This window comes from Macadamia integrifolia, chromosome 5, assembly GCF_013358625.1.
Source record: "Macadamia integrifolia cultivar HAES 741 chromosome 5, SCU_Mint_v3, whole genome shotgun sequence".
In the NCBI taxonomy this organism is placed as follows: Eukaryota; Viridiplantae; Streptophyta; class Magnoliopsida; order Proteales; family Proteaceae; genus Macadamia; species Macadamia integrifolia.
In genome coordinates, this window is record NC_056561.1 from 38,027,958 (window position 1) to 38,054,783 (window position 26,826).

Sequence of the window (26,826 nt, forward strand, 5' to 3'; positions counted from 1 at the left end):
ATATAGGGTTTAAGCTTCGGTTATAAGGTTTGGACTGCAAAGAATAGATTTTGACAGTGCTCGCCAGCAGTAGGGGTTGATACACTTGTTATATCGTCCAAGCCCTCCTAACACGCCTGACCTACACGAAGATCTTGGAGGCTTGAACAGCTATTAGTCTAAGCAGTGTAACAGCCATATCAGAATCCTCTCCAACACCTCCAGCATGCATCAGACAGCAAGGCGGACCCCAGGGTGCATGCTCGGATCCTCCCAACCTTTCGATGCATGTTGAGGCGCTGGGCGTGTTGGAGAAGATCCTCATAAACCTAAAGCTTATTGGCTGAGTTGAACTGAGGCCACGGTTCATGCATATTAACAGATAATGACATATAGTTCGGGCACAATTGTCTGTAGTTTACCAGTAAAACCTCTCATAAACTTTTACTAAAAGGAAGTTTCCTTAATTCTGTAATTAGCTTCTGAAACTACATTTACAATAGGACGTAGAATTACAAGTAATTACTCTTTAATTTTTACATCTATAGGAAAACAAGAACGCACCTGTTTATCATTTTATTAGTTCTATACGTGCTATTTTACACTGAAGTTTACATATTTTCAAATTAGGATTATTACCTGGTATAATTTGCAACAGATGCACCTCACCAAAATTATGCCTCATCAATCCCTTCATTGGAAACTCCCAACACAGACTGCCAAAGATAAAACACCAACAAAAATAAATAAATAAATAACACTCTAGGTGAACATAAAGGCTATGCAACATGTCCTTGGATCCTGACCAAGAACACAAATACACCACTCTACGCCAGTCACGGTTTGAAGACCTGGAATCAGGATCTGGATTTGAAACGGTAAGGATCGGTGAGGAATTGGCTAGAATTGGCCAAAAGATACCCTAACCCTAGTTTTTGGAAGGGGATCGGCCAATCCTATACCGATTTTTAAAACCCTGACATCAACCCACTGGACCAAATTTGTCCTCTGCTTAAGATCTTAGCTTGTTACTGTTTTAGACGGATAGGTATCACCTATAACATGAGGAAAGAGAAAATGACTAACCTCATTAAGGAGCCGGAGACCAGCAGACCGAGTGAACTTCCTTGCAAATAGAAAGCAATGTGCTGGCTTCCCTTTGCTGCTGCACCATTCTTTTCGAGATTCAGTCTCATAATTAATGTTATCGATGTCCTGGAAAACCCAAACCACTGGTTAGTTAGTTGGTCACTACTTAGCTAATCTATAATATATCCCATTCTGACTAATGATTTACAAGTATTATTCTTTAATTTCTACAATCAACAATATTTTTTCTCTTAAAAAGCACCAAGTCTATCCCAACAAGAGAAAGTAACTCGTCGGCTCCTGCAATACACAAGTCCTCTCCTCTCCTGTAACGGTGTATTCTCAAAAGTCCTGCCGGTGTTTGATATGAATTTGAGATCTAGTTTTTGGTTCTGGGAGAGTTGAGAAACATATAGCATAGAACTTATAGATCAGATAATGTAACAAACGTTAAAGCTCAAAAAAGGTTTGCAACCACAGATCAGAAGTTTGCATACCTTTATTGATTGAATAACTTCTGCAGTAGCATCTGACATTTTGTAAGTGACTGGATGCCACCCACGTCTTTCACGGACTTTGGAGGATGAAAGATCCCACGAAGTATGTGTCAATGTTCTCCGAGTAATTTCCCCTTCAAGTCCCTTTTGCTGGAGTGGGAAAAAAAATTTAAGAGATGCATAAATGGGGTGGGAAAATTCTTTCAAAAAGTAATTCAAAAGTTAAAGAACAATACATAAAATAAAAGAAGTACCAAAAGTTTAAAAACAGCATGGCTTCCTGGTTGGTACTTAAGCAAACATTGTTCTGAATGCCAATGATTCAGAGGAGAGAGTTTTGATTAAATCCTAAATGTAAAATTTTCATTAAATCCGAAATGTCCTTACGAATGTGCTTCTCCCACCCCCCCCCCCCCCGGTCTTTCCTTTCCAGAAATGAATCAGGAAATGAGAGTTGCATGCTGATGCACCAGGAAATTCAAGGTAGCACTAGAGCACAAGTTCCAAACAGAGGGTTAATTGATATTGGTGTGGAGAATCAATTTAAAAGCGGGCTTCATCCATTAGATCCTTGAAAGTACTTTAAAAGGGAAAACAAAGACCTACTGAGAACTGCTTGTTATAAGCAAACAAAAAGTAATATATATGGTTTCTCTCTATATTTAGTAAACTTATAAAATTACCTATAAATATATCTGCACCGAGTTTCAATTTCGTAATCAAAAGGAACTTATTTCATCACAAACAGATCACAGATCAAGTAGAAATACGGCATTCTTTTAGGATCAACATTCATGCCATGCATATAAAACTAAGGGAAGCATGTAGAACTTTACCCACACGAGTTTCAACAAGCAAAACAAAGCTACCTCCCAATAACAGTGAGAAGTTACCCTAGTTTGAAATTGACAGAACTGCCTCCAAATGATCATGAAAGGAAATTAATACAAGTTAAATCCAAGCTGGTTCTGTCAATTTTCATAAAACAGGTTGCTTTGAGCCTCTTCACAGTACACATATTTTATAATCTTCAACAAATCCTCCACAACCAAAAATCAGTTTAAGGCTTGGAAACTAAAGAATGAGAAACCAACTTACCGCCAGCAATGTCTGAACATAATGTTCATCTGGTATACAGTTATGCTCCTTTGAACCATCTGCAGGCTACAGAAAAAAAAAATGAATTTTAATAACGCCAAGTTGCAATCTTGTTTCTTAAAAGCCAATTCTTGACAAATATTTCTTGTTTTTAGCTGAGTTATATCTTCCAATCCTATGACAATAAGTACATATTTAATATGATGTTGCAGCTACAAATACAAAGAAGCTGCTTTTAAAATAGCCGATTGAGTGATGACAAAGAAGAGAAGTACTTACAAGAGGATGGTCCCGCCAAAACTCAGGTAGTGATTTCCTCTGGACAATTAACAAGCAGAAGGTAATAGGCATCATAGAAAGAAAAAAAAAATTAACGAAAAAAAAAAAAACAGTAAATCCTTAAAAACAGTATTTGATTAAATAACACATGAAGACTTCATAGAAAGTTCAGATTTAGATCACCACAATGTGAAATCTAAAAACCATATGCAATAAGAGTATAGAACCCGTACCTAATGACTCTAAAAATATTAACTTATTTGTCAATGCCATATAGTGGATCCCTTCCCACTATTCATGAAAATTATCTATAATCATTGTCTCCACTTTTCTGTGCTTAACCAACAAAGGGTTATTGAGAGTGAGATTTCTAGCAGGGCCACCCTGGGCTTTCTGCAGAGTGAAAATTAATGGCACCAATGTGGGTGGGGAGGAAACCAGAACTCGTGTTAAGATACAGGAATCCTGTCAGAAATTTAGAACTAAAACCACTTTGAATCTTGATAGGTTCATTGTTTCTAGAGCGGCTGATCCTTTGTAGGATAATCCAATCCAAAATTATCCAAACTGGTAACACCCAAGACCAATCCGCCCTATGATATGAATTCTTCGACCCTTGTTAATATACTACATAAGAGGTATTACCCGCATAGTAACTTACTCTGCAATGCTGCTGAAACACTGGGTAGACCATATCATCTTCCACTACAACTTCAGCATGCTTTCTTCTTAAAACAACCCACTGAAAAATGAGACCATAGAAGGTAGGGTCAGACAAATGCATGCCACTGGGATAGTGTGGAAGAAAAATCGGCTTTGTCAGGCATCTGAATCCAGGAAACCATTAAACCATTACCTGAGATCCTTTCCTCCAATTATGAACAGGAATAACAGGATGCATTTTTGGATTGTAACGACCTTCTTTTGTATCTGCAAAGCTGCTTAATAATTGAACTATCAGAATCTATCGGACATTCCACAGATAATCTTTTTTTTTATTTCACAGTAACTAGTTTTAGTATTATTTTAACAATAAGATACTATCTACCTGGGGGAAAAAAGATGGACCAAAAGGCATAAAAGAAAAAACACAGGTGATTTTATGAACGTGAGGAGGTCCAAGACAAGGTTGTAAAAGTACCTTGAAAAGATAAAGCAAGTAAGCTTTGAAAATAAAACAATATTAGTTCTTTTCTTGATTGTTGTGTGTACACCCTTTCATTGCCATTATCTTCCTTCTGGTGGGCTAGGAATGCAGCATTCCAAATAAAAACATAGTTTTCCACAAATATTTCAATACCATAAACTAAATGGAACATACAAAAGATGTAAATGTGAAAGGGAATAAACTATTCAACATTATTAATATTCATCAAGTTAATATTCTGACAATATTATTTGACCACCATCGAGGTTACTTGGAGCTATTATTCTCTCTTGCTAGGTTGGCCTTTGCAGTAAAAGAATTCCAATTAGCATTAGGAAATTTAACCCACTCAAGAAAAGCAGAAACTTTTGCATAAACATATGTACTTTTATTCGACATATGTACCATTATCTCTAGGTGGAATTGAAGAATGCTTTTCCCTCAATTTGTACAGTTTTTCATCTAGACATTTGTCTTTACTATTGGCTTTTCCCTGGAAAGTGATTGCCTCACCCACACGTCATTCACCAGATAAATTTCATAAACAGAAAAGATATTTAGGGCCATTTCAGTAACTACACTTACCATGTGTATTTATCTATACACCCCTAGATACCTTTTCCAGCCATGTGAATTGATCGGGTGAGCTCATTCACTAACCAGTGGTTTATGTTGTATGTTGCTTTTGCCCTCCCTCTCCTTTTTTATTTTGTAAGAAAAAAAAAGACAAGTTGTATCTATTGTTAGCAACATCAAGACCATTGTTCTGTACATGGTCCTAAAGCTATAATAAAGAGCATTTTACAAAAAGAAAAAGCAAAGGAATGACAAAAGATAATCATTAATCAACATGACAGAAAATAGTGAACAACCCACTCACCTGTCTACAAAACTATTTGGTGTAGACATGATATAGTCATATGTATAGCTGAAGCCATACAAGGGCAAGCAGCTGCCATGAGATCAAATAAGAAGATCATTAGCTGGTTGAGCTAATAAATTTGTTACAAACTCTAATGTAAGCATGTTATTAATAAATGAAAGTAATACGACACATGAGCAATGAGTTAAAAAATGCTTTTAATGAAGGGAAAAAGTAAATGCCAATATCTAGTGATATCCAGACCTGCATGATCTGCCACAAGGTAGGACATAGGTGGGTTCATGTGATAGAGGAACATGCACCCAATCATTGGTTATATTTAAATATTATTTCCCTCTCATGAAAATTTCTTAATTTTGTGATGTTTGGATCACACTTTTGAACACTTCCTCACTCATTTTGGGCTGAAATCTTACCCCTGAGATGGGTGACAGTCCTCTATGACATCGAGACACCCATCTCCCGCTGCAGGTTGTGAAGTGCTAAATGTCTCTAGGCATAGGGAGTATCAAAAGCTCCCTTGGTAAAAACTAGGACAAGTAATGAAAATACAATGTATATTAAGAGAGACTCATGCAACACAGATCAAAATACACAATCAAATTTTCTTGGCTGTGCAGACAAGTGAAGCATGGAACAAATTTTTTATTGAATCGTGTAACTTTTATTCTTAATATAATGGCAGGAAAGACATTTAAAGATAAAATTAGAAGTTAGAAATTCCATAAGAGAATCCACCAGTTCCAGAATCTCTACCATCTATTCTGAGTTTCCATATCAGTTGGCTTCACTTTTTGTTTTCCTTAATTCTTACACATTTTATATCAGGTAGTTCACTCTCATCTATGGTTCCATACATGGGTTGATATATATTAACCTGATATAGTCAATATCAGATTTTAGCTGCTTCTTTCAAGCATGTACAGCACTACTTGTAGATAAATCAAGGTTTCCTATGGGAATTAGGAAGCTAAACCCATCAAGACATATGACTGAGGTACAAAAAGATCAAACAACCTATCAGAGGGCCTTAGAAGGGGTCCCCTGGGGATCCTACAAGGTGCAGCACATCTATATAATAAAGGTGATATGGTAGGTTTTGCACAGATTTTGATTTGACTAATCTGAACCCAACCAAATGAAGCCCAATCATGACCCAGATATGACATGTGAATGGCGCAACATATAATGGGGACAGAGTCAATACAAAAAGTAAAAAAAAATTGAGGAAAGAAGAAACATCACATTTCTGTAACCTATACCTCAGTATGAGAAAACCAAACGAAACCTGAACTGGATCCCAAACCTAATCAGGTCAAACCAAAGCCACCCCATTAAGGGGTGGGGTGCTGTTGAACCTCACCATTATGATCCTAGACACTTTCTTGATGGTGGAACCAACTCAACAGATCTTTCATGTGGCTCTACCGACTTGAAAGTTAATCAAGTTCCCATGTCGTCCCTAAACTGAATTCACGGAGAAAAACAGTTAATTTGACTTGTTTGACTGCTTGTTATATGGTAGGCCTTAGTTTCAACTTCACTTTAGGATAGCTATATAGCCTCTAGTAGTTCTGATTTTGAGTACAAGTTAGTTTCAACTTCACTTTAGGATAGCTATATAGCCTCTAGTAGTTCTGATTTTCAGTACAAGAAGCTTATATTTTAATGTCCTACTTCAATAGGTGTTGCCAGTTACTCTTTTAAGTTATAGTGCAGGTTTTCTTAGAAGCCAAATGTATTAGTTTCTAGTTTAATTTATTAGAGTCAAAGAATGAGAATGTAAAGCATGGCTGCTCCATCATTATTTAGATAGGGGCAAGTCTATTGCAATTGAGACATCCACCACATGAGACTAGATTAACTCGACTCATTATCCCAACTAAAAAGGGTCAGCTAAAAGGATCCTGTTTCGTTGTTAAATACTATTCAGAGGCATACTTGTCTAATCCATGCATATACTTACCAAATGAAACAAATTACTTTGTCTTTGCTACTGGTGTGGGTGCTCAATACATTTCCTTTGTTGGGGTTTCCTTCCTTCAACTTCATGGTTAAAAGTTGGTGTAGTGCCAGTTTTATTCAAGAAGTTTCATATCCTTCCAGTTATATCTTATATTATATATATTTTCTTTTAAGCAATGCTAGGAGGATCACAAAGTCGTCTACCAACCCAGTCCCTTACTGTGATTAGTCAACATTATTATTCGAATATGGGCAAACTATCTAGCCTGATCCTTTACAAGGAAAAACTAAAAGAAAATTTCGAGTGTCACTATTAGATTTCAGGGTCAGCTACCTAGAGGACCTTGGGATCCTCATGTTTTCCTATATTTTTAAATTATAGCTTCACTTCAGTATCTTCCATTCAGGTTTTTGAATTTGAATCTAATTTTAATTTTTGAATCCAGTTACTCCTCTCTTATTATTTCTCTATTCACTTAACACCGTATTCATCTCTATGCCACAATCACATTGTCCTGCAAACCCTTCTACATTATCAACTAATTTTCTCCATACCATAAACGTATGTCTGCTTAGTTAAATCTCTCATGTTCAAAGCCCTGATTCGTTTCCTACCATATTCTATTTCCTTAAACTTCACCGAACCCTACATCCCTCTCAATTTCTTTAAACCCCTAAATCTTCTTTGCTTCCCATTTTTTATCTTACTTCTCAAGAAAGCCAGAAGTCCTTTAATGGATCTACATCTCTCACCAGCAGAAGACACCAGTGTAATTGTTCTTGCATGAGATCAAAGTATACCAGAAATATAGTGGAAGCTTCACTTAGAAGACGTTCATTCCAACAGTATTACTGGACAATGGACAAGACCATGGTTTGAAAACTCCGCGAAATCCAGCAGAAATCTTGGAAATTTCGGTTTTTTTTTTTTAATCAAAGCAAAACTGCGTACAAAAGACAAAAAGACACAATTTTGGTCATTTTGACAATATTTTGGTCATTTCGTTTCAAAATACCGCTCATTTTGATCCAAAAAAATGCACTATTTCATTAGAAATTCCAGTGTTTCAGTGGTAACGCTGAAACGAAATGAGTTCTTGAACCTTGGACAAAATGAGAGGAAAAAATAGTTTTGGTGCTATCCATATACATGACCAGAGAGAGAGAGAGAGAGAGAGAGAGAAGAAGAAGAAGAAGAAGAAGAAGAAGAAGGATGCATGCATAGAACTACTGTACAGGAATAGGAAAGGTAGATAGAAGATAACCCATATTGGATGCATGCACAAGATACAGTTCACTGCAGCCATTATTAAGACCAAAGCTCACCTGTCTGATAAAAAAACAAATCTCTCATTAAATGAATCCATGAGGGCATTTTTCAGCAAAATACGCTCTGCCTGGATCATGCTTGCTTCTCCCCAATCTACCTGGAGTAGAATCACAAATAAATGCGCAAAGAAAAACACAAATAATGACTTAGATTAAAAAAATAAATAAATAAAAACTGCAATTCATAGCAAGCAAATTAATTTTGATTTTAACTGCTTAAAAATGGATCAAATCAATATCCTGCAGGCCACTTAATGAAGGTCATCATGAATCCAAAACAATGCTCAACTCACAATGGGATTGAAATCAAATCAGTTGTGGGTGGGACCACTAAAATGCTGCAGAGGAAAAGCAAGTTTATAATGTTTGAAAAAGAGTACCACATGCTTAAAAATTTATAGAGCTATTGCCAAAGCACCAGTTCCACATAAAATTATTTGGAAAAAAAAAAGAATTCCATCCTATATGGAAAAAAAGTTCCCAACACAGCTATCTATGATGGAATCTCAGTAACATGCACACCTAGTTTTGCCACATGGATGAGTGAAATGGCAAATCCCACTGTTTTGGATATCTAGGGAATGGTTTGAACAGGTTACATGTCAAATTTAAGACTCATTTTTAATCATATACCCTCCCATGTATGTCCATGCACCCACTAGTAGACCTAGGCACCCTTGGTAGTCCTAGAGTTTTCAATAGTTTGTTTTTCCATGTGGCCAACTCCATTTGGGCTGAAACTTGGCAGAAGAGCAGCGGACTTGAGATCTACCTGTACAAAAAATTTCAGTCCCATGTCCTGCCACATGGCAAAACTAGGTGACCCATTGAGGAGATTCCAATGTAATTGGTCATTTAGAAAGCTCCATCCTATATTAGTAACTCCAAATGTAGACACCAAAGAATAACACAGAGAGCATCACTAGCAAACTAATGAACAATGATCTGAACATAATTCATTTATTCATCGATTCAATTCTTTCAGTGCAAGCCAGTAGAAAACCTGTATAACAACTCCAAGGGTAGAAACCAAAGAAAGACACAGAGAGCAGCAATAGCACACTAATGAACAGAGAGATGAAAACAATTCATGTGTTCATGAATTCAAGACTTTTCAGTGCAAGAAGCAGCAGACCTGCACACTGTCGTTGACCTGGCGGCCATAAAAGTATACTGATTTTGTTGTTGCCCGATTGAACAGAAATCCAGGCCTAGCATGGATAAAAATTGAAAATCTGTTCTCCCTTTCTCCCTGCAAAAGATGGAAATTCTGAGAAGAGACAATCAACATGAACATACTCAGATCAGCTTTCTTTACAACCCTAGGAAACTCTAGGTAATAGCATCTGAGAACCAAGAGTTGATCAATCAATCCAAAAGGGAAGTTCTACTGAGTTGTTGATGGGGATATCAAGGTGTACAGCCAAAGGAAGAAGAAGACCCAACCTTCTTTGTGGTGGGAGGATTAGAAGAAGGAAGAAGAAGAAAAAGAAGAAGAAACAGGCAGAAGAGAGGGAGGCTCGATCCAGCCTTTCCAGCACTGGATCTAGTCCCTCTCCTTCCAAATTTTGTCCAGATCTTGTGGACCCCACTGCTGATGTGTTAACTTAGTAATTTTTTATTTCTTAATATCTAGATTAGTTTTAGACTTTGAATTACGTAGGAATCTACTTTAGTTCTTATTGTTTTTTTCTTTTTTCAGAAATTTCTTTATTCTGAGAATATTCCCTAGGATTTACCTTCCTTTTTTTTTTAGTAACTAGTTTACTACTTATGTAAGGCCATTGGCCACGATGGGAATTAATGAATTTGAATTGAAAGCAGTCAATGAGCAAACCTCCCCACCCCTCTCACGATCCTCTCTCTCTCTCTCAATCTCGTTTTACTCTCATTCTCTCTATCTCGTCCTCTCTTTCTCTCTTTTGGTTCTCTCTTCTCTCGCCTCCCTGCCTCTCCATTCTTCTATCTTTCATTGTACCTGTTCCTGGTTATTAACATGACTGCTGCAGCTGCTGATTACTACTGGTTGAAGGTCATCTCAGCTGTATAAGGCTCCATCAGATTGCTGCTGAACACCTTCCTCAAAATCTGAGTTGCTTTCTTCTATTCTCATACTTGGGCTGCAGGTAAGTAGAGGACTGAAACCTCCCCATTCCCCCATTGTCCCCTTATTAGTTGCTCCTCCCTCTTCCATTAAAACCCTCCCCTTTTTAGCCATTGTTTGACCTTTATTTGCACCACTGTTTTACCTTAAATATTGCTGACTTTCTTATTATAAGTATGACTGGTTTTAGAGCATATAACATGGGACTTTTATCTATCTTTGGTGCTTAATAGGCTAGTGTCATAACCTAATTTTGCTTGCTACCATGTTCCCTACCCCATGTTCCCCATTGAAGCTTCAGTGAGTTTATGTGTTTTTCTTCCTAGACTATTATTGCTCATTGCTACTTTGTTCATTAATCTCACTTTATTTTGCATGTTAATCTTGTTTGCTAAGCTTTATCCTGTCCAACCCAACCTCCTTGAGTTTACCCTACCTAGTTAGTTAATCTTGTATGAAACCTAGTCACCTAGGAACCCCCGACATCATCTTGATATCAGAGCATGGTTTTGTCTAGGTTTAGGGTAATTAGGTACTGCTGTCCCTTGTTTACATGTCTTACCTCTTGAGGTTTAGTCTGCATCACAATCTGTCCGTAGTCGAGTCTGAGTTAAGAGAGCGTTACCATAGATTAGAGGACACCCTTTTCTTCCTTAAGTTGGCGGGACCAAATAGCATTGGACGCTATTCCCTCCAAAAGCACATACTTGAAAGGGAGATTTCTGACCTCAAGATTGAGAGGGCTAACTACCTGTCTCAATTGGAGATTCTGAGTAGACCTTGAGTCTTTGGTGGCAACCATACCTTGGCTGCCCATCTCCTTATGTTCACTCGTAGTGGTAGAGCATACCAGAACATGTATGACCTTTTTAACACCCCCACCCAACCTGAGCAGTTGGCTGAATTCATGAAAGCCATCCAAGCTACCCTCTAAGCTAGCCAAGCTATATAGGAGACACAAGCTGCTCATCTCCAAACCCTTACCGAAAAGTTGACTGCCCTCGAGACAAGTGCCCAAAACCCTGATGGACGGCAAGGCCGTAACACAACTGGCACTGAACCTAGGGACAGAGGCCCTAACCCTAAGGAAGTGAACGAGACTAACCACATTGATGGTTATGACCAGATAGGGGATAACTTCCAAGGCCAAGGGCGTGGTAGGGGTCAGGGTAGGGTCGAGGCCCACTGCCAAGACACCAAACCCAATATGGAGATGATGAGGGTTATGAGCATCATGATAGGGGCTTTGATGTCAGATGGATGATTAAGGTAGATGCCCCTACCTATTATGGTCAGATTGATGCTAAGATCCTTCTGAATTGGATCAAGCAGATGGATAGGTACTTTGATTTCTACGTTATGCCAAAGGAAGTCCGCTACCGATTTTCTAAGTTCAAGCTTATTGGAGCTACCCAGGACTTCTGGACAAACCTAGAGTACCAAGAGGACCACCTAGGACTTGTAGTAATACAAGAGAGGCTCAAGAGGGAATTTTTGCCTATCACTTATAGGCTCCAGTTGTTGAATGAAATGAATACCCTGAAGCAAGGAAAGTTGACTGTGACCGAATACATGAGCAAGTTCAATGAATTGAAAATTAGAAGACGTATTCGGGAGGATGTTGAGCAGACACTATCCAGATTCCTTACCGGGCTCAACTCCGAAATTCAGTCTCGTATGGCACTCCACTTGGTGCGAGACGTTCCACAAGCCTTCAAGATAGTCCTTGAGGTGGAATCCTTCATAAGAACTTATTCTCAGAGGAAGAGCTTCCAAGCCGGGGAGTCCCAATTTAGAAAATCACCCCAAGGCTCAATTGGATTCCCAAAACCCCCTGCAGCATCACAACGTCAATTTGACAACAGGGGTAAAGGAATTTTGGGAGAAGCACCCAAGAGTAGTGGACAACAACATTGTTTCAAGTGTCGCGGGTTTGGTCATTCTCCAGAGAGTGTCCCAACAGGAATCTTTATGTGGGAGAGCAGACTCCTGAAAAAGGTGATCAAGAAGGTTTTCAGGACCATGAGTATGAGGACCATAGACCAAATGAGACCATATCTGATGAGGATATCGAGGAGGCCGGTGACCTCAAGCTCACCATTGTGCGATGCATGGTCTCACAACCTAGGAGTAGCAATGATTGGCGGCGAACTAATATTTTCATCACTTATACATGTCATCAGAGCAAGAACTATTGCGTCACCATAGACAGCGGGAGTTACATGAATGTGGTCGCCAAGAACATTGTTGCTCGAATGGACCTCAAACCTAAACCCCACCCCAAGCCTTACAAGGTTGCCTGGGTAAATCAATCCACCATCCCCGTTAATCTGAGGTGTCTAGTTCCCCTACACTTTGCTGGATATGAGGATCGAGTGTGGTGTGATGTCCTAGAGATGGATGTTGCCCACATCATCCTAGGTAGACCCTAGTTATATGATCGGGATGTCACCAATTATGGGACGTCTAACACCAATGTCTTTGAATTCATAGGAAAGAAAATCAGACTGACCCCCAGTGCCCCTAGGGAAGTTAGGGTTCCAGAACACAAGGGAAGTACATCCAAACACACCCCCACCAAAATACTCAACATTTTATATCAACAACAATTTGAAGGAGAATGTCAAGAGTCAGGGGTGATTTATACTCTAGTTGCCATACAAAGTAATACCAATAGGTCACGCTTATTCATTGATGCTCCTAAAGAAGTACAACCCTTGTTGAGGAAATTCGAGAGGTTATTCCCTGAGGAACTACCTGATGAGTTACCGCCTATAAGTGACATCCAGCACGCTATTGACTTAGTTCCAGGATCCTCTCTCCCAAACTTACCCCATTACCTAATGAATCCCAAAGAACATGCTGAGCTCAAGCGGCAAGTGGATGAATTGCTACAAAAGGGATTCATTAGGGAGAGCCTTAGCCCATGTGCAGTACCTGCCTTGCTCACGCCAAAGAAAGATAGCACCTGGCGTATGTGTGTTGATAGTAGGGCCATCAATAAGATCACTGTCAAGTATAGGTTCCCTATCCCTAGGCTTGATGACATGTTGGCTATGATGGCCAACTCTTTGATCTTTTCGAAGATTGATCTCAAGAGCGGGTACCACCAAATTAGGGTTAGGCCTGGAGATGAGTGGAAGACAACCTTCAAGACAAAGGATGGCCTCTTTGAGTGGTTAGTCATACCTTTTGGCTTGTCAAATGCACCTAGCACCTTCATGAGGATAATGAATCAAGTGCTTCAACCATTCATTGGTAAGTTCCTAGTGGTTTACTTTGATGACATCCTCATCTATAGTAAGACCCCATCTTCCCACTTGGATCACTTACAGAAGGTTTTTCATGTGCTCCTACAAGAGAAACTCTATCTCAACCTCAAGAAGTGCACCTTCATGAGTGATCAAGTCATCTTCCTAGGATTTGTTGTGTCAACTCAGGGAGTATCTACTGACCCTGAGAAAGTTAGAGCGATTGTAGAGTGGCCCGAGCCAACTAATGTCTATGAGATACGAAGCTTTCATGGCTTAGCCACTTTCTACAGGAGATTTATCTACCGGTTTAATTCCATTATGTCTCCTATCACCGATTGTATGAAAAAGGAGTTCCAATGGACTAAGAGTGCTATGAAGGCCTTTAACGAGATTAAAAAGCTTATGACTGAAGCTCCAGTCCTGCGCCTCCCGGATTTCTCTAAGGTCTTCGAAATGAATTGCGATGTATCTGGTATTGGAATAAGTGGTGTCTTAGAACAAGAGGGCCACTGCCTATTTTAATGAGAAGCTTAGTGAAGCTAGGCAACGATATTTCACATACGACAAAGAATTCAATGCGGTTGTCCAATCATTGCGCTATTGGCGACATTACCTTTTGCCGTAAGAATTCATGCTATTCTCTGACCACCAGGCTCTGAGATACCTGAGTGCCCAAAAGAAACTTAATTAGAGACATGCCAAGTGGGTTGAGTTTCTCTAAGAGTACACGTTTTGTACTCAAGCACAGACCTGGTGTCGAGAATACTGCTGCAGATGCACTGAGCCGGGTGAATATGTTCCTCAGTCACACCAATGCTAGGAGTCGAGCTAGTGTGTTACTCCAGGCAATGAGTGTAGAGGTTGTAGGGTTCGAGCGAGTCAAGGACCAATACCCCACCTGTCCTAATTTTAGTGAGACGTTCACTTCCTTGAGTGAAGGCAACTCGGTCAACCACTCGGACTACCTACTTAGGGAGGGCTTCCTTTTTAAAGGAAGCAAGTTGTGCATTCCAAGGACTTCACTCCGAGATTTCCTGATCTAGGAATTGTATGCTGGGGGAGTCGCTGGCCATTTCGATCGAGATAAGACCATCACCCTCGTTGAGGAACAATTCTTTTGGCCATAACTGAAAAGAGATGTTGCTAGAATTGTGAGTCAGTGTAGGACATGCCAAATTTCCAAATAACAAAAGCAGAATACGGGTTTGTACACTCCCCTACCCGTTCCCCATGCCCCGTGGCAAGACCTTAGCATGGATTTCGTGCTTGATCTGCCAAAAACTTCGAGAGGCCATGATTCAGTTTATGTGGTTGTAGACCACTTCTTGAAGATGGCCCATTTCATCCATGCTCTAAGACCTCTGATGCATCCATAGTAGCCAGACTTTTCTTTAATGAGGTTGTCAAGTACCATGGGTTGCCCCTCACCATAGTGTCCGATAGGGATGTTAAGTTCACCAGTCATTTTTGGAGGACCCTATGGTAGATGATGGGCATGAAGCTCCGTTTCTCCTCCGCTTTCCACCCTCAGACCGATGGCCAAACCTAGGTTGTCAATAGGAGCTAGAGAATTTATTGCATTCCCTCATAGGAGAACACCTTACCAGTTGGGATCAAGTCCTTAGTCAGGCCGAGTTTGCATACAACAGCTCTAAGAACCGTACCACTGGTTTGTCCCCCTTTGAGATATGTTCAAGATACCAGCCCTGGGCACCTATAGACCTTATCCCCGTCGTGTCTAGTTCTAGGACCTCCTAGTCAGCCGAGTCTTTTGCTCAGCATATACATGATTTGCACGCAGGTATAAGAAGATATATAACACTAAGCAACGAGCAATATAAGTCGAAGGCAGATGTGCACAGAAGGCTACAAGAGTTTCAAGAGGGCGATATGGTGATGGTTAGATTTAAGCCGCAATGCTTTGTTAGGGGAAAAGCGAGCAAGCTGCATGCTAGTAGCACAGGTCCCTTCAAAGTACTCAAAAGGATAGGTGTCAATGCATATGTTCTTGATCTTCCAGCCAGTATGAAAATCAGTAATATTTTCAATGTTGAAGACCTTGTCCCATACCATGGTACCTCTACCATTACCCCTTTCTATCCTGATGACTTTGAAGACTTCCCCTTCACCATTGATGAGATTACTGAACCAAACCAAACACTTCCCCCCACCTCATTACCACTTGTGCCTATGGTGGCGAGAAGGACTGAAGAAGTTGAGAAAATCCTTGACAAGAAGATTGTGTCCACACACACTGGAAGTTCTAGAGAGTTCTTGGTCAAGTGGCGTGGACGTCCAAAAATTGACAACACCTGGATTACAATGCAAGAAATCCAACAACTCAACCCAGACCTGCTTGAATATTACATGAGCTTTAATTCACCAGAGGTGAATTCTTCTAAGCCAGGGAGAGTTAATGGGGACATCAAGGTGTACACCCGAAGGAAGAAGAAGATCCAATCTTCTTTGTGGTTGAAGGATTAGAAGAAAGAAGAAGAAGAAACAGGCGGAAGAGAGGGACGCTCGATCTAGCCTTTCCAGCGTTGGATCGAGTCCCTCTCCCAAATTTTGTCTAGATCTTGTGGACCCCACTGCTGATGTGTGAACTTAGTAATATTTTATTTCCTAATATCTAGTTTAGTTAGGCTTTGAATTACTTAGGAATCTACTTTAGTTCTTATTTATTTTTATTTTTTTTAGAAACTTCTTTATTCTGAGAATATTCCCTAGGATTTACCTTCCTTATTTTTTAGTAACTAGTATACTACTTATGTAAGGCCATTGGCCACGATGGGAATTAATGAATTTGAATTGAAAGCAGCCAATGAGCAAACCTCCCCACCCCTCTCACAATTCTCTCTCTCTCAATCTCGTTTTTCTCTCATTCTTTCTATCTCGTCCTCTCTTTCTCTCTCGGTTCTCTCTTCTCTCGCTTCCCTCCCTCTCCATTCTTCTATCTTTCATTGTACCTGTTCCTGGTTATTAACATGACTGCTGCAGCTGCTGATTACTACTGGTTGAAGGTCATCTCAATTGTATAAGGCTCCATCGGATTGCTGCTGAACACCTTCCTCAAAATCTGGGTTGCTTTCTTCTATTCTCATACTTGGGCTGCAGGTAAGTAGATGACTGAAACCTCCCCATTCCCCCATTGTCCCCTTATTAGTTGCTCCACCCTCTTCCATTAAAACCCTCCCCTTTTTAGCCATTGTTTAACCTTTATTTACACCATTGTTTTACCTTAAATATTGCTGACTTTCTTATTATAAGTATGACTGGTTTTAGAGCATATAACATGGGACTTTCATCTATCTATGGTGCTTAATAGGCTAGTGTCATGATCTAATTTTGCTTGCTGCCATGTTCCTTACCCCATGTTCCCCATTGAAGCTTCAGTGAGTTTATGTGTTTTTCTTCCTAGACTATTATTGCTCATTGCTATTTTGTTCATTAGTCTCACTTTATTTTGCATGTTAATCTTATTTGCTGACTTCCTTTATCTTGTCCAACCTAAGCCCCTTGAGTTTACCTTACCTAGTTAGTTAATCTTGTAGGAAACCTAGTCACCTAGGAACCCCCTACATCAGTTGTGCTTTACCCCTGTCCAGCACATATTATAGACTAAGGCCACCCACATTCTTCATTTTAGCATTAAAGACCAGATTGGCAATCAACATGTAGCACTCAAGTGTACTTAAGCCCTGTTTATACCATTCCCAAAGAAGCCAAAAGGTTGCAATAAATGGAACCACAAAAAAATTCTAAGAATTCATATTATAATTACCTGGAAAAAGATAAATAGATGCATAGGCACAACCCAGATAATAATTACACTATGTCATGTCCTTTAAAACAACAGAAAACCAACATATGAAGCTTCATGTGAAGTACACCAAAACCAAACTAGCTTAGAAAAATTTCTGAAGATTCTCTTCTTATCACAAGACAGAGGCATTGGTGCATATGGTATAGAGTTGGCAATGTGACCAAAGGAGCCAAAGCAGAAAGTAGTTCGACATTAGCAACCGGAACAGACTGATACTAGGCTTCAGAATTATATCTTGCAACAGTTGTGCATTACTATCCTTCCAAAATTACACCAGAGACTCAGAGAGCAGTCAAGAAACAAAGTAAATGAATGGAAAGTTTCAGAAAGACAATTCATGATATAAAATTTCAGGATAAGAAGTAATCTTCACTAAAGTTGCTTATGATATTCATCAATTAATTTGATGAATGGTTGTTATATTTGATCTTCACTACAATTCTGGTCATTGCTGTCCAAATAGATCATATCAGGTAAATTGTCCTTCAGCTCATACTAAGATCTAGATGAGTAACACATCAAATTGATAGATAAAACTACTGTATCCATATTGCATTGAGATATTCTGGTTTGTCCGCGTCACCGAAAACGTTGGCGGCACTGGCGTCCATGAACAACAATTATGTCAGGTGCCAATATAACAATTTGAGCAGGAAAGTGAAGAGTACGGGTGGAAACAACTAACAATAATTCCCACCATAAAAGAAGCTTCTTCTACCTTAATCAAACCAAACAGTCAGTAAAGAAATACCTGAAAAAAGGCATCCCACACAATCTCCAGGGGAAGCCGGTTCCTTGCAATAAAAAGAAACGCAATCTTAGGCCTCTGAACAAATGGAGGAGGTGACGAAATGATCATTCTAATTCGATCGTAACGTGCCTGCATCAACACTAGACATCCAAAACAAAAGCTCAGGAAAAGCACCGCTAAAAGCTTTTTGTTCCATCGACTGTGAGATTTACTTATACTGTTCCTTCGCTTCATCTCTTATCAATTTAGATGAAATGCTCGATCATTTCAAAACAAACAGAGTCTTAAAGAATTGGTTCTCATTCCACCGTAACAGCAATCAATCGATCACTTCCGTTTTATCTGAATAGTTTCCAAGCATCTCATCTGAGGCAATTACAGCCCAAATCTCTGATTCAGAGCTGCTTATTTTCTTCAGAAGAAAACGACTACAATTCAACCAAAGCGTGAACCGATAGACAACCGCGAAATACATTTCATAATAAAAGCTTCAATTTCACGCCAGAAGAATCTTCCAGCTTCTTAGCTTCTGTTCTTTATCTAAAGGAACCGAGATCATGAGTTTCTTACTAGCTCCTTCATTCTACCAGCTCAATCGAAAAATTAAATAATTCTCATCATATTGAAGACGCAGATCTTAAACTTTTCTTCAAAACCCTAGCCAATATCCACTAAAGGAAGAACTAGACCTAAATTTTTTGCGGTGAGAGACTTGGAATCCGATTTTTCTTTCTCTTTTTCACGGATTCCAGATGAAATCGTAAGAACGACAAGATGAAGCATCCAATTAAAGCACAAATAGCTTGTGAAGCATCTTCTAGATTCAAAGACGAGAGAGAGAGAGAGAGAGAGAGACTGAGGCTGAGTTGTGTGTGTCAACTGAAACAAAGTAACAAACTCAACCATGAGCAGCCAACCCTCGTTAATTGCAAATACATCCTCGCGTACCAAATAAAATAACGGAATTACCGGTTCAGCGGATCTTTACTGCGTCGGTCCTCCAAAGGAAAGTGATTGGATCTCCCGCGGGTTGGGGCTAGCTGGATCGAGCTCCTCTGCTACCTCCTTTCTTGGGGGAGCCTGCCTATGATTCGGACACATGGCCGAAATCATATGTATGATGGATAATACAAGATTAGAGGAAACGGTCTAAATTTTGGTTTTGAAAACTCGATCGGGTCGAATCGACCAAAACAGTAGAAAAAACCTAAATCCTTCATCTCTTCTTCTTCTCCCTCTTTCCTTCTTTTGGTCGTACGAAAGCAAACACTCTCCCTCTGTGTCCTCTCTTCTGCTCAGAGGAAGCAAACGTTAAAAGCCCAATGGTCATTATTCGTTCATGAAATAATACGTGTCTTGAGCAGTTATTCTACTGCTTCTGTGTATGTTAGAACAATGCCCCGTTAGATCGGAAAATGTGCGCTATTTCTTCTCTCTTCGTTGTTGCTGTAAACAGAGATAGCAGTTGAAGTCTCTGAAGTCTGAACTATAAACCTGGGACTTCCGTTTTTTGTAATCTGAAAAAAAACAAAGAGACATTGGAATTTCGGGGAGAAAGATCGCTGGAAAATGCAGAGCCAGGAGAAGGGGGAAAGAGGGAGAAGAAGAAGAGATGAAGGATTTAGGTTTTTTCTACCGTTTTGGTTGACCTAGCTCGGTTGAGTTTTCAAAACCAAAATTTAGATTGTTTCCTCTGATCTTGTATTATTGACCAGATGCCACGTGTCAGAATCATAGGTAGCCTCCGCCAAGAAAGGACGCAACAGAGGAGCTCGATCCAAGGCTAGCTTGCTTTGACGGATTATATGGCTTAGCTGAAAATATTAATACTGAGTGGATAAACCAAACATTATTCATGGAAATGGTTTCTCCAGATATTTGGCTCCGTTTGGTTGCAAGGAAAATGAATTTTTTTTCAATTTGAACAAAAAAAATTTGTAATATTAATGAATGATAAACCACTTAAATTCCTCATCTAAGAAAGAAACTTTATAATCGTTTTCTATGATCATCTTGAATACCATATTGGATTGGCTGTAATCAAGATAGTTTATGATCGACTCTAATCTGAATTAATGATTGAATCAACTGATTCGATCCTTATTCCTCAAACCCTTGCTTCAGCTAATAAAGTATCAAGGCTTCAAACCAATGGAAGGAGGGGTTTTGGAAAGGAAAGCAATTTTGTTCAAGATTCTTTCGCTCTTTGTTGCTACAAATTGTGTCATAGGCACATTTCCAAGTATCATTATTGGATCGATCGCATTGATCCTATCATATTGGTATTAGTTGAGATCAATACAAATACCTGGCCGATTTGGATTAGGTATTGGTATCAAAATAAGTGTAATATCATACGATTATAAATTATAAAAAAAAAAATGTAGGACAAAATTGACTTCCTATCCAATATAATCCAGATCGATATCAATACCAATGCGGTACCCATGAACTAAATCCTTGGTCAATGGTGAGTGGAAGTGTGGAACACTCAACTCGAGCAGTGTAACTCATCCAAAAATATGTGAGTCTTCTAAGGAATATGGTCAAGTTCTTCACAAGGACTAAGCAAATCCCTTCATAGAGATGCCTGTCACTTCCTCTCAAGGTAGGAATCACCATGTATATAGATGCTGTTGTTATTAATTAGATAAATAGATCATGATCTAAATTTAGTTACATATCAAATTTCAGAGTTTAATTCAATCAAATATCCTCAGACGTGCACCAAATACCACGGCGATCTGGTTCGATGCAAGAACCGCTTGCTCATGTCAGATTTGGGCCAACCATCCAGAAGTCATGAAACCCGTGACTTGTGGTTGAATCAAGGTAAGGTAAAGATTAAAGAATTGAAATACTAGATACCACGGTGCATGTGGGTCCAGAAGAGTGGAAAATTTATATAAACCCGCCTAAAGTGGTTACCAAATACCAACTATGATGGTTATAGTTTGCAATGATTGTAATATAATACAAGACAACAAACAATTCAGAATGTCATATAAGCATTTGCAAATTACAATTTGGCTTTTTATGTAAGCAAAGCATCTTAAATTAGTTAAACTGGTGCTATCCTAACTAACAAAATTATATCTTTTTCTTGGTAAGAATAATATATATATAAAAAAAAAATCAATGAATCATATATTAAAATGACTAGTTAGTTTGATATTAAAAGATTGAAAATTCTCCTAACCAGTGCAATTAGGATATATGTATTTGATAGTTAGGCCCTAAGGAGAATTGAATTATTAATTTTTTAATTGTGAGGTATTGGTCCTTGCTAACTGAACTATCCTGAAGGGTTCATTTAGGAGTTAAGACATCTTTTTCCTCGTTCTCTATATAGTTCTTCCTTCCAATATATATAATATGAGGAAAAGGTTTTCCCACCATGCAAGCGATGCAAATCATGCTCAATTATCAATTTGTATATCTAGGCATGAGTTGGAATATCCTAGACTGAATGCCTTGCCTAAATTAATGATGTGTTTGATATGCATTGCCAAAATAGATTTTGGCTTTAGAATGCATTTTGAAGCGAAAAAAATTGAGAATAATTAAGTTTCGAAATGCGTTCTAGACTCAGAATCTATTCCGAGTATGCATACCACCAAACACGGAAAATAATCCTCTGTTTTTCTCATCTCTGTTTTTCTTTGTTTTGCTATCTGTAGAACGCGACACGTGGACAACTTTAAGACCAACGCACCGGATGTAATAATCCTCACCCAATCTTGACCGTTGGTCTCCTTATTGTCCACGTGTCGCATTTTGTAGGTAGCAAAACAAGGAAAAACATGGATGGGAAAAACAGAGAATTTTGATCCACCAAACACAGCCTAAAATTGAGAGAGAGAGAGAGAGAATAGGACTAATGGACTATTAAAACCAAAAAGGAAAAAAAAAATAATAATATGTATATTGGTTGTGACATAAAAGGATTCTATAAAAAAAAAAAATGAATATGATGGGTCATATGATTGAAATATAACATGAAAATCAATACTTGAGCAATCTAGACTATTAGCTATTTATCCAATAATCAACACGTTCTAAACTCTTTCTTAAAAAAAAAAAAAAAAAAAAAAAAAAAAAAAAAAAAAAAAAAATCTAATCATCTACACCATTATTGGAGAGCCTTATTCCCACATGTCATGAATAGATTTTTCCTCCAGTTTTTTTTTTGTTGGTAAAATCTTTAGTCTAGTTCCTTGCTCTTAAACCACAACATTACTATATAAATGAATAAACGAGAGGTGAGAATTAACTAATTAATCAACAAAAATTGATAAATTAAATCTATAAATCCAAGTCTTGAAAATTATCCTAATATCCTTCATTCTTTCTGAAGATATGTGACATCTAGACTCGACTACAATTTGACAACAACTTTACCTTATTAGATATTTATTTGACAGGTAGGCCCTAAGGAGAAAATTGAGCTTACTTCAACTTAATTGAAATATAAATATTAACACTAACAAACAGGTATAGAAAATAATAACTTACCACTAATCTATGTGATTAAAATGATGAGATGGACCATAATATAGATAACCTCCAAGGTTATTAATGGAAACGAATTTGACTCCTTGATTGCTTGATTAATTATGTGTGTAAATCTAATAAGTACAAGTCGATGGAGTCCAAGGTCCATAATTAATTAACAAAAATAGTTTTTGATTATATATGAAGTTAAAGAACTTCAATTATTGAATTTAGTTCATTCACTTAATAACACATCCTAAGTAAAATTATTGATATATTTGTATATTATAATTTATTAACAAAATAAAAATAAAAAAAATAGTGGAAACCCTCTTGACATTTAGAAATTGGGAGATCAATCTCAACCACAAGCCTACATGTAATATTGTTACAATAGACATAAAACATGTTCTCTTTTTTTTTTTTCTTTAAAATTATAACAGGCCCTTAAATGTAGGATCCAGCTCCTGCCCAATGACTTGGATAATCAACTATTTACCTCTCATTCAGACACACATTCCAACACTTGTCAACACATGGGGATGCATATCCAAGTCATCCAGTTATTGAATGGGTGGGAGATAAATGATTGGTATTGGGGAGGATATTTTTCCATGTTACCTACACTAATCTGATTGTCTAGGTTTTCATTTTCTTTGCTTTTCCATTGTTTTTTAATGTTTAGTTTTAAATGTTTTGTTAAGAGCTTATGGTGGCAAGCACCTAAGCAATTAGGCTTTAGGGTAAGTCGAAGGAATGTTGGTGGTTCGACCTTACTATTCTCTACCTTCTTGTAATATGGTAATAGTAGGTAAGTAGGGTTTTTATTTTTTTCGATAGATAGTGGGGAGGTGTGTTAATAGTTAGTAATAAGTGTGGCCTAGTGGCCCCCTTTCAAACCCCATTTTCGGTCTTACAAAAAAAAAAATTAAATAAATAAAACACAGTGAAAAGAAAAATACATATCTAGCTTGTTGACTAGAGATGGGACATTTAGGCCCTCTTTGGTATTATTTTTTTCTTTTTTCTTTTTACTTATTCAATAAAAATCATTAATGAAAATAATTTTTGTATCAAAACATTAAAATGGTTTGGTAACTAACTAACTACTTGTTTACCAAAAAAAAATGTAACTAACTAACTACTTGACAAAAAATGGTTTTCTATGAGAAATAATTTGGTATCTCTATGTGTAAAATGGTTTTTTGAATAATGGGTTAAGGGAATCCCTTCACCCATCTTCCTTATAACTCTCTTTCTCCACTTTGGACGGAAGAAGAGGGGGCGAGGGACTTGGATTTCTAATTGCAAAACAAATGATTATTTTACCTCTTCATATTGGGACTTAAGTACATGCTCACTAAAGTTCAATGCAAAAATGACTGAAGATCAATTTTGGCCAAAACACATAAATGACTCTTGATCTCTTTATGGTTTTTGTGTTTTACCAATTTTTTTTAAATATAAACAAGTTCCATAAATGATACCAAATGCAGCCAATACTATTTTTGTGAACAAAAATAAAAAAGAAAAATAATACCAAAGAGGGCCTTAGTCCTGTGCCATCCATTATGGAAAAGGCATTACTATTCCTTACAAGGTGTTGATCTGTTAGTTCAAAGATTTGATTCAATTTCTTATTGGTTTGATACTGTGTTCAATCGATTTGAGTTTGATTTATCATGTAAATATATGCATAATTATGGGGGGAAACAATTTTTTTTTTCCTATGCTTTCTAGATTGTTATCAGTTTTATATTGGTTTGATTTTGATTTAATTTCAGTGTGGTCTGACATGGGATTGATTTCACAATACCTTAATCCAAAGCCAACCCAATAAACTTTGATTTTGTTTGGTTTGGACTGGTTCGTTTTGATTTGATCCTAGTTTCACCGGTTCAAGCTAGGCTTTGATACCCCTAATTCCTTTGTTGAATGAAGTTACCATAATGTCTTTGTGGCTCATACTTTTTTAAATCATTGACTGAAACCTCTAGATCCTAGTTTCCATATTGGTTCAATTTAGGGATGTAAACGGATTGGATATGGATAGGATTAGATCTGGATATTCTATGTCCGGATTTGGATACCTCTAAATGGATACAAATGCGGATTGAATTCGGATTTTCGATTATAAATTTCCTCTCTGACTAATGTAATCCGGACCTTTCTTCCCCTAATAAATACAATTTGCTCATAATCCATCATTCTAAGTTATCTTAGGTCTTTTCCTCCTTTTTTAGAACCTGTATAAACTTCAAAAAACTCTCAAAACTATTAATTGATTATCTAATCGGATTGGATAATTATTTTTCAGATAAATCAGATTTGGATATGGTACCCATAAAAGGATATGGATGCGAATTCAAATTCAAATTTTGGCTATCAATTTACATCCCTAGTTCGATTTGATCCAAAATAACTGGAATCAAGATTGGCTTAGCTGTTTCAATCTGGATCAACCCAATTTGATCCCATTTTTCAAACCATGACCGATGGCCTTCTACCCCGGTGGTGGATCAAGGCTTCATACGAGAACCATTCTCATATGGGATTGAACCTGATCCATACTCTTTACCAAAAAAAAAGAGGAAATTACACTCCCCTCCTTTGTATGTTTCAAGTATTATAGAACCCTCCCCTATAAAGTTTGAAATTACACTCCCCTCCCTCGTAAGTTATAGATTCTATCATCCGTACCCTGATCGTGAGTGAGGAACCGTTAAGTGATTATCATTTTTTCATAAACCCCAAAATACCCCCAACTTATTACCATTTTCTTCCTAAGAACAAAAACTGTGTTGCTTGGGAGCATCATTCCGAACTACCAGAATCCGAATTGGTATCGCAGAGTCGGAAGAGGAGATACTACGTAGTATCCATCGGAGGAACCCAAGAATTGGTTCGTCTCCACCAGAGTTCCGAAAACTTCCTTAGATACTACTTCGTTCATGAAAATCAATGAAATTGGAGTGATACACAGAAATCCATTGAACTATCAAACCCTTTTAATGGCGTTAGTGAGACGGGTCTTGCAGATAAGTTCAATCAATCGGTCAATGGCGGAGAGTGAGAAGAATAGTAATTGTTGTCTAAAAAGCTGAAACTAAAACTCTCTCTCTCTCGACTCTCGAGTGTTTTAAACTTTCAAATTTGAAGTGGAGAAAAAGATGCTGTTGAGCTGCGAAGCTGCGACTTCTTCTGCTCTTCTTTAATTTTTCTCTCTCTCTCTCTCTCTCTCTCTATTAATCATTTGGGTTTCGTTGACTGAGGAGTCTTCACCCCACTTTGAGAATTTTTCTTTAATCAAACTAATCAGAAGACGAAGAAGCCCTTCAACATCTACATCCACACTGATCCATCGTTCCATTACGATCCACCATTCTTCGGGACCTTCTCCAACCGGGGCATCCACTCCAAACCTACCCAACAGTTCACTCCATCGCTTGTCTTGGCTGCCCATCGCCCCCGGGTTGAAATCGTCTACAATTTTGATCTCGTATAATTCCGTGCAATACCACATTCAGGGGGTGATACGTGTATTGATACCAATGCAATGATCCATATCTGATTTAAATGCCTCTTCACTGATTTAATGTTTTATTAGTTGTACCAGATCTGGACCATTGTATTTGTATCAATACACGTGTCACCGGCTGAAGGTGGTATTGCACGAAATTGTACGATATCGGAAGTGCAGACGATTTCAACCCCTCCTCTCAACCTTCTGTATCCCTCTCCATTCTCGAAATTTCAGAACAAAGATATGAAAAAAAGGGTAAAAAGAGGTGGAAGTGGGGGGGAAAATGAGGTGTTCTTACTTTCACAATATGAGCACCTCAATCGATTCAGGTGATCGGACAAATTGATGAACCCTCGATCGGAGATCGGAGTCAAGCACCTCTCTCCCTCCAACAGCTCCAAGAAATCCAATTTGATGAACCCTCAATCGTCTCTCAAGATTGTGTTTTTTAAAGAAAGGGGAAGGGGGTAAATGAGTCATTTAACATGAACTTCTAGCAGAGTTAACGGCATAGGGTGTGGTTGTAATTTCAAACTTCGAAGGGGGTCTAAGTATAATACTTGAAACATTCATGGGAGGGGAGTGTAATTTCCTAAAAAAAAAAAAAA

At 38.2% G+C, this 26,826-nt stretch overlaps 1 protein-coding gene across 2 annotated transcripts; it reads right to left on the bottom strand.

Annotated features, from left to right (window-relative positions):
* Positions 1 to 396: 396 nt before the first annotated feature.
* Positions 397 to 19,201, bottom strand: LOC122080145 (glycosyltransferase BC10-like). Of its 2 annotated transcripts, XM_042647048.1 has the most exons (11): positions 18,202 to 19,191; positions 9,402 to 9,518; positions 8,264 to 8,364; positions 4,970 to 5,041; positions 3,799 to 3,880; positions 3,604 to 3,684; positions 2,943 to 2,981; positions 2,664 to 2,729; positions 1,566 to 1,715; positions 1,066 to 1,194; positions 397 to 695 (listed from the first exon to the last, which is right to left on the bottom strand). In XM_042647048.1, exons 1-11 carry the CDS (start codon positions 18,433 to 18,435, stop codon positions 654 to 656), a joined length of 1,113 nt encoding a protein of 370 aa, XP_042502982.1. In that variant the 5' UTR covers positions 18,436 to 19,191; the 3' UTR covers positions 397 to 653. The 2 variants fall into 2 exon arrangements, with proteins under 2 accessions (XP_042502982.1, XP_042502983.1); XM_042647049.1 differs by lacking the exon at positions 9,402 to 9,518 and having other exon boundaries at positions 18,202 to 19,201.
* Positions 19,202 to 26,826: the final 7,625 nt, after the last annotated feature.

Coding starts and splice junctions, on each gene's coding strand:
- LOC122080145 (XM_042647048.1), bottom strand. CDS start 18,435: ATGAAGCGAAGGAACAGTATAAGTAAATCTCACAGTCGATGGAACAAA. Junction 3,881..4,969: donor CCAAATAGTTTTGTAGACAG/GTGAGTGGGTTG, acceptor ATTATTAAGCAG/CTTTGCAGATACAAAAGAAG. Junction 3,685..3,798: donor ATTGGAGGAAAGGATCTCAG/GTAATGGTTTAA, acceptor CTCATTTTTCAG/TGGGTTGTTTTAAGAAGAAA.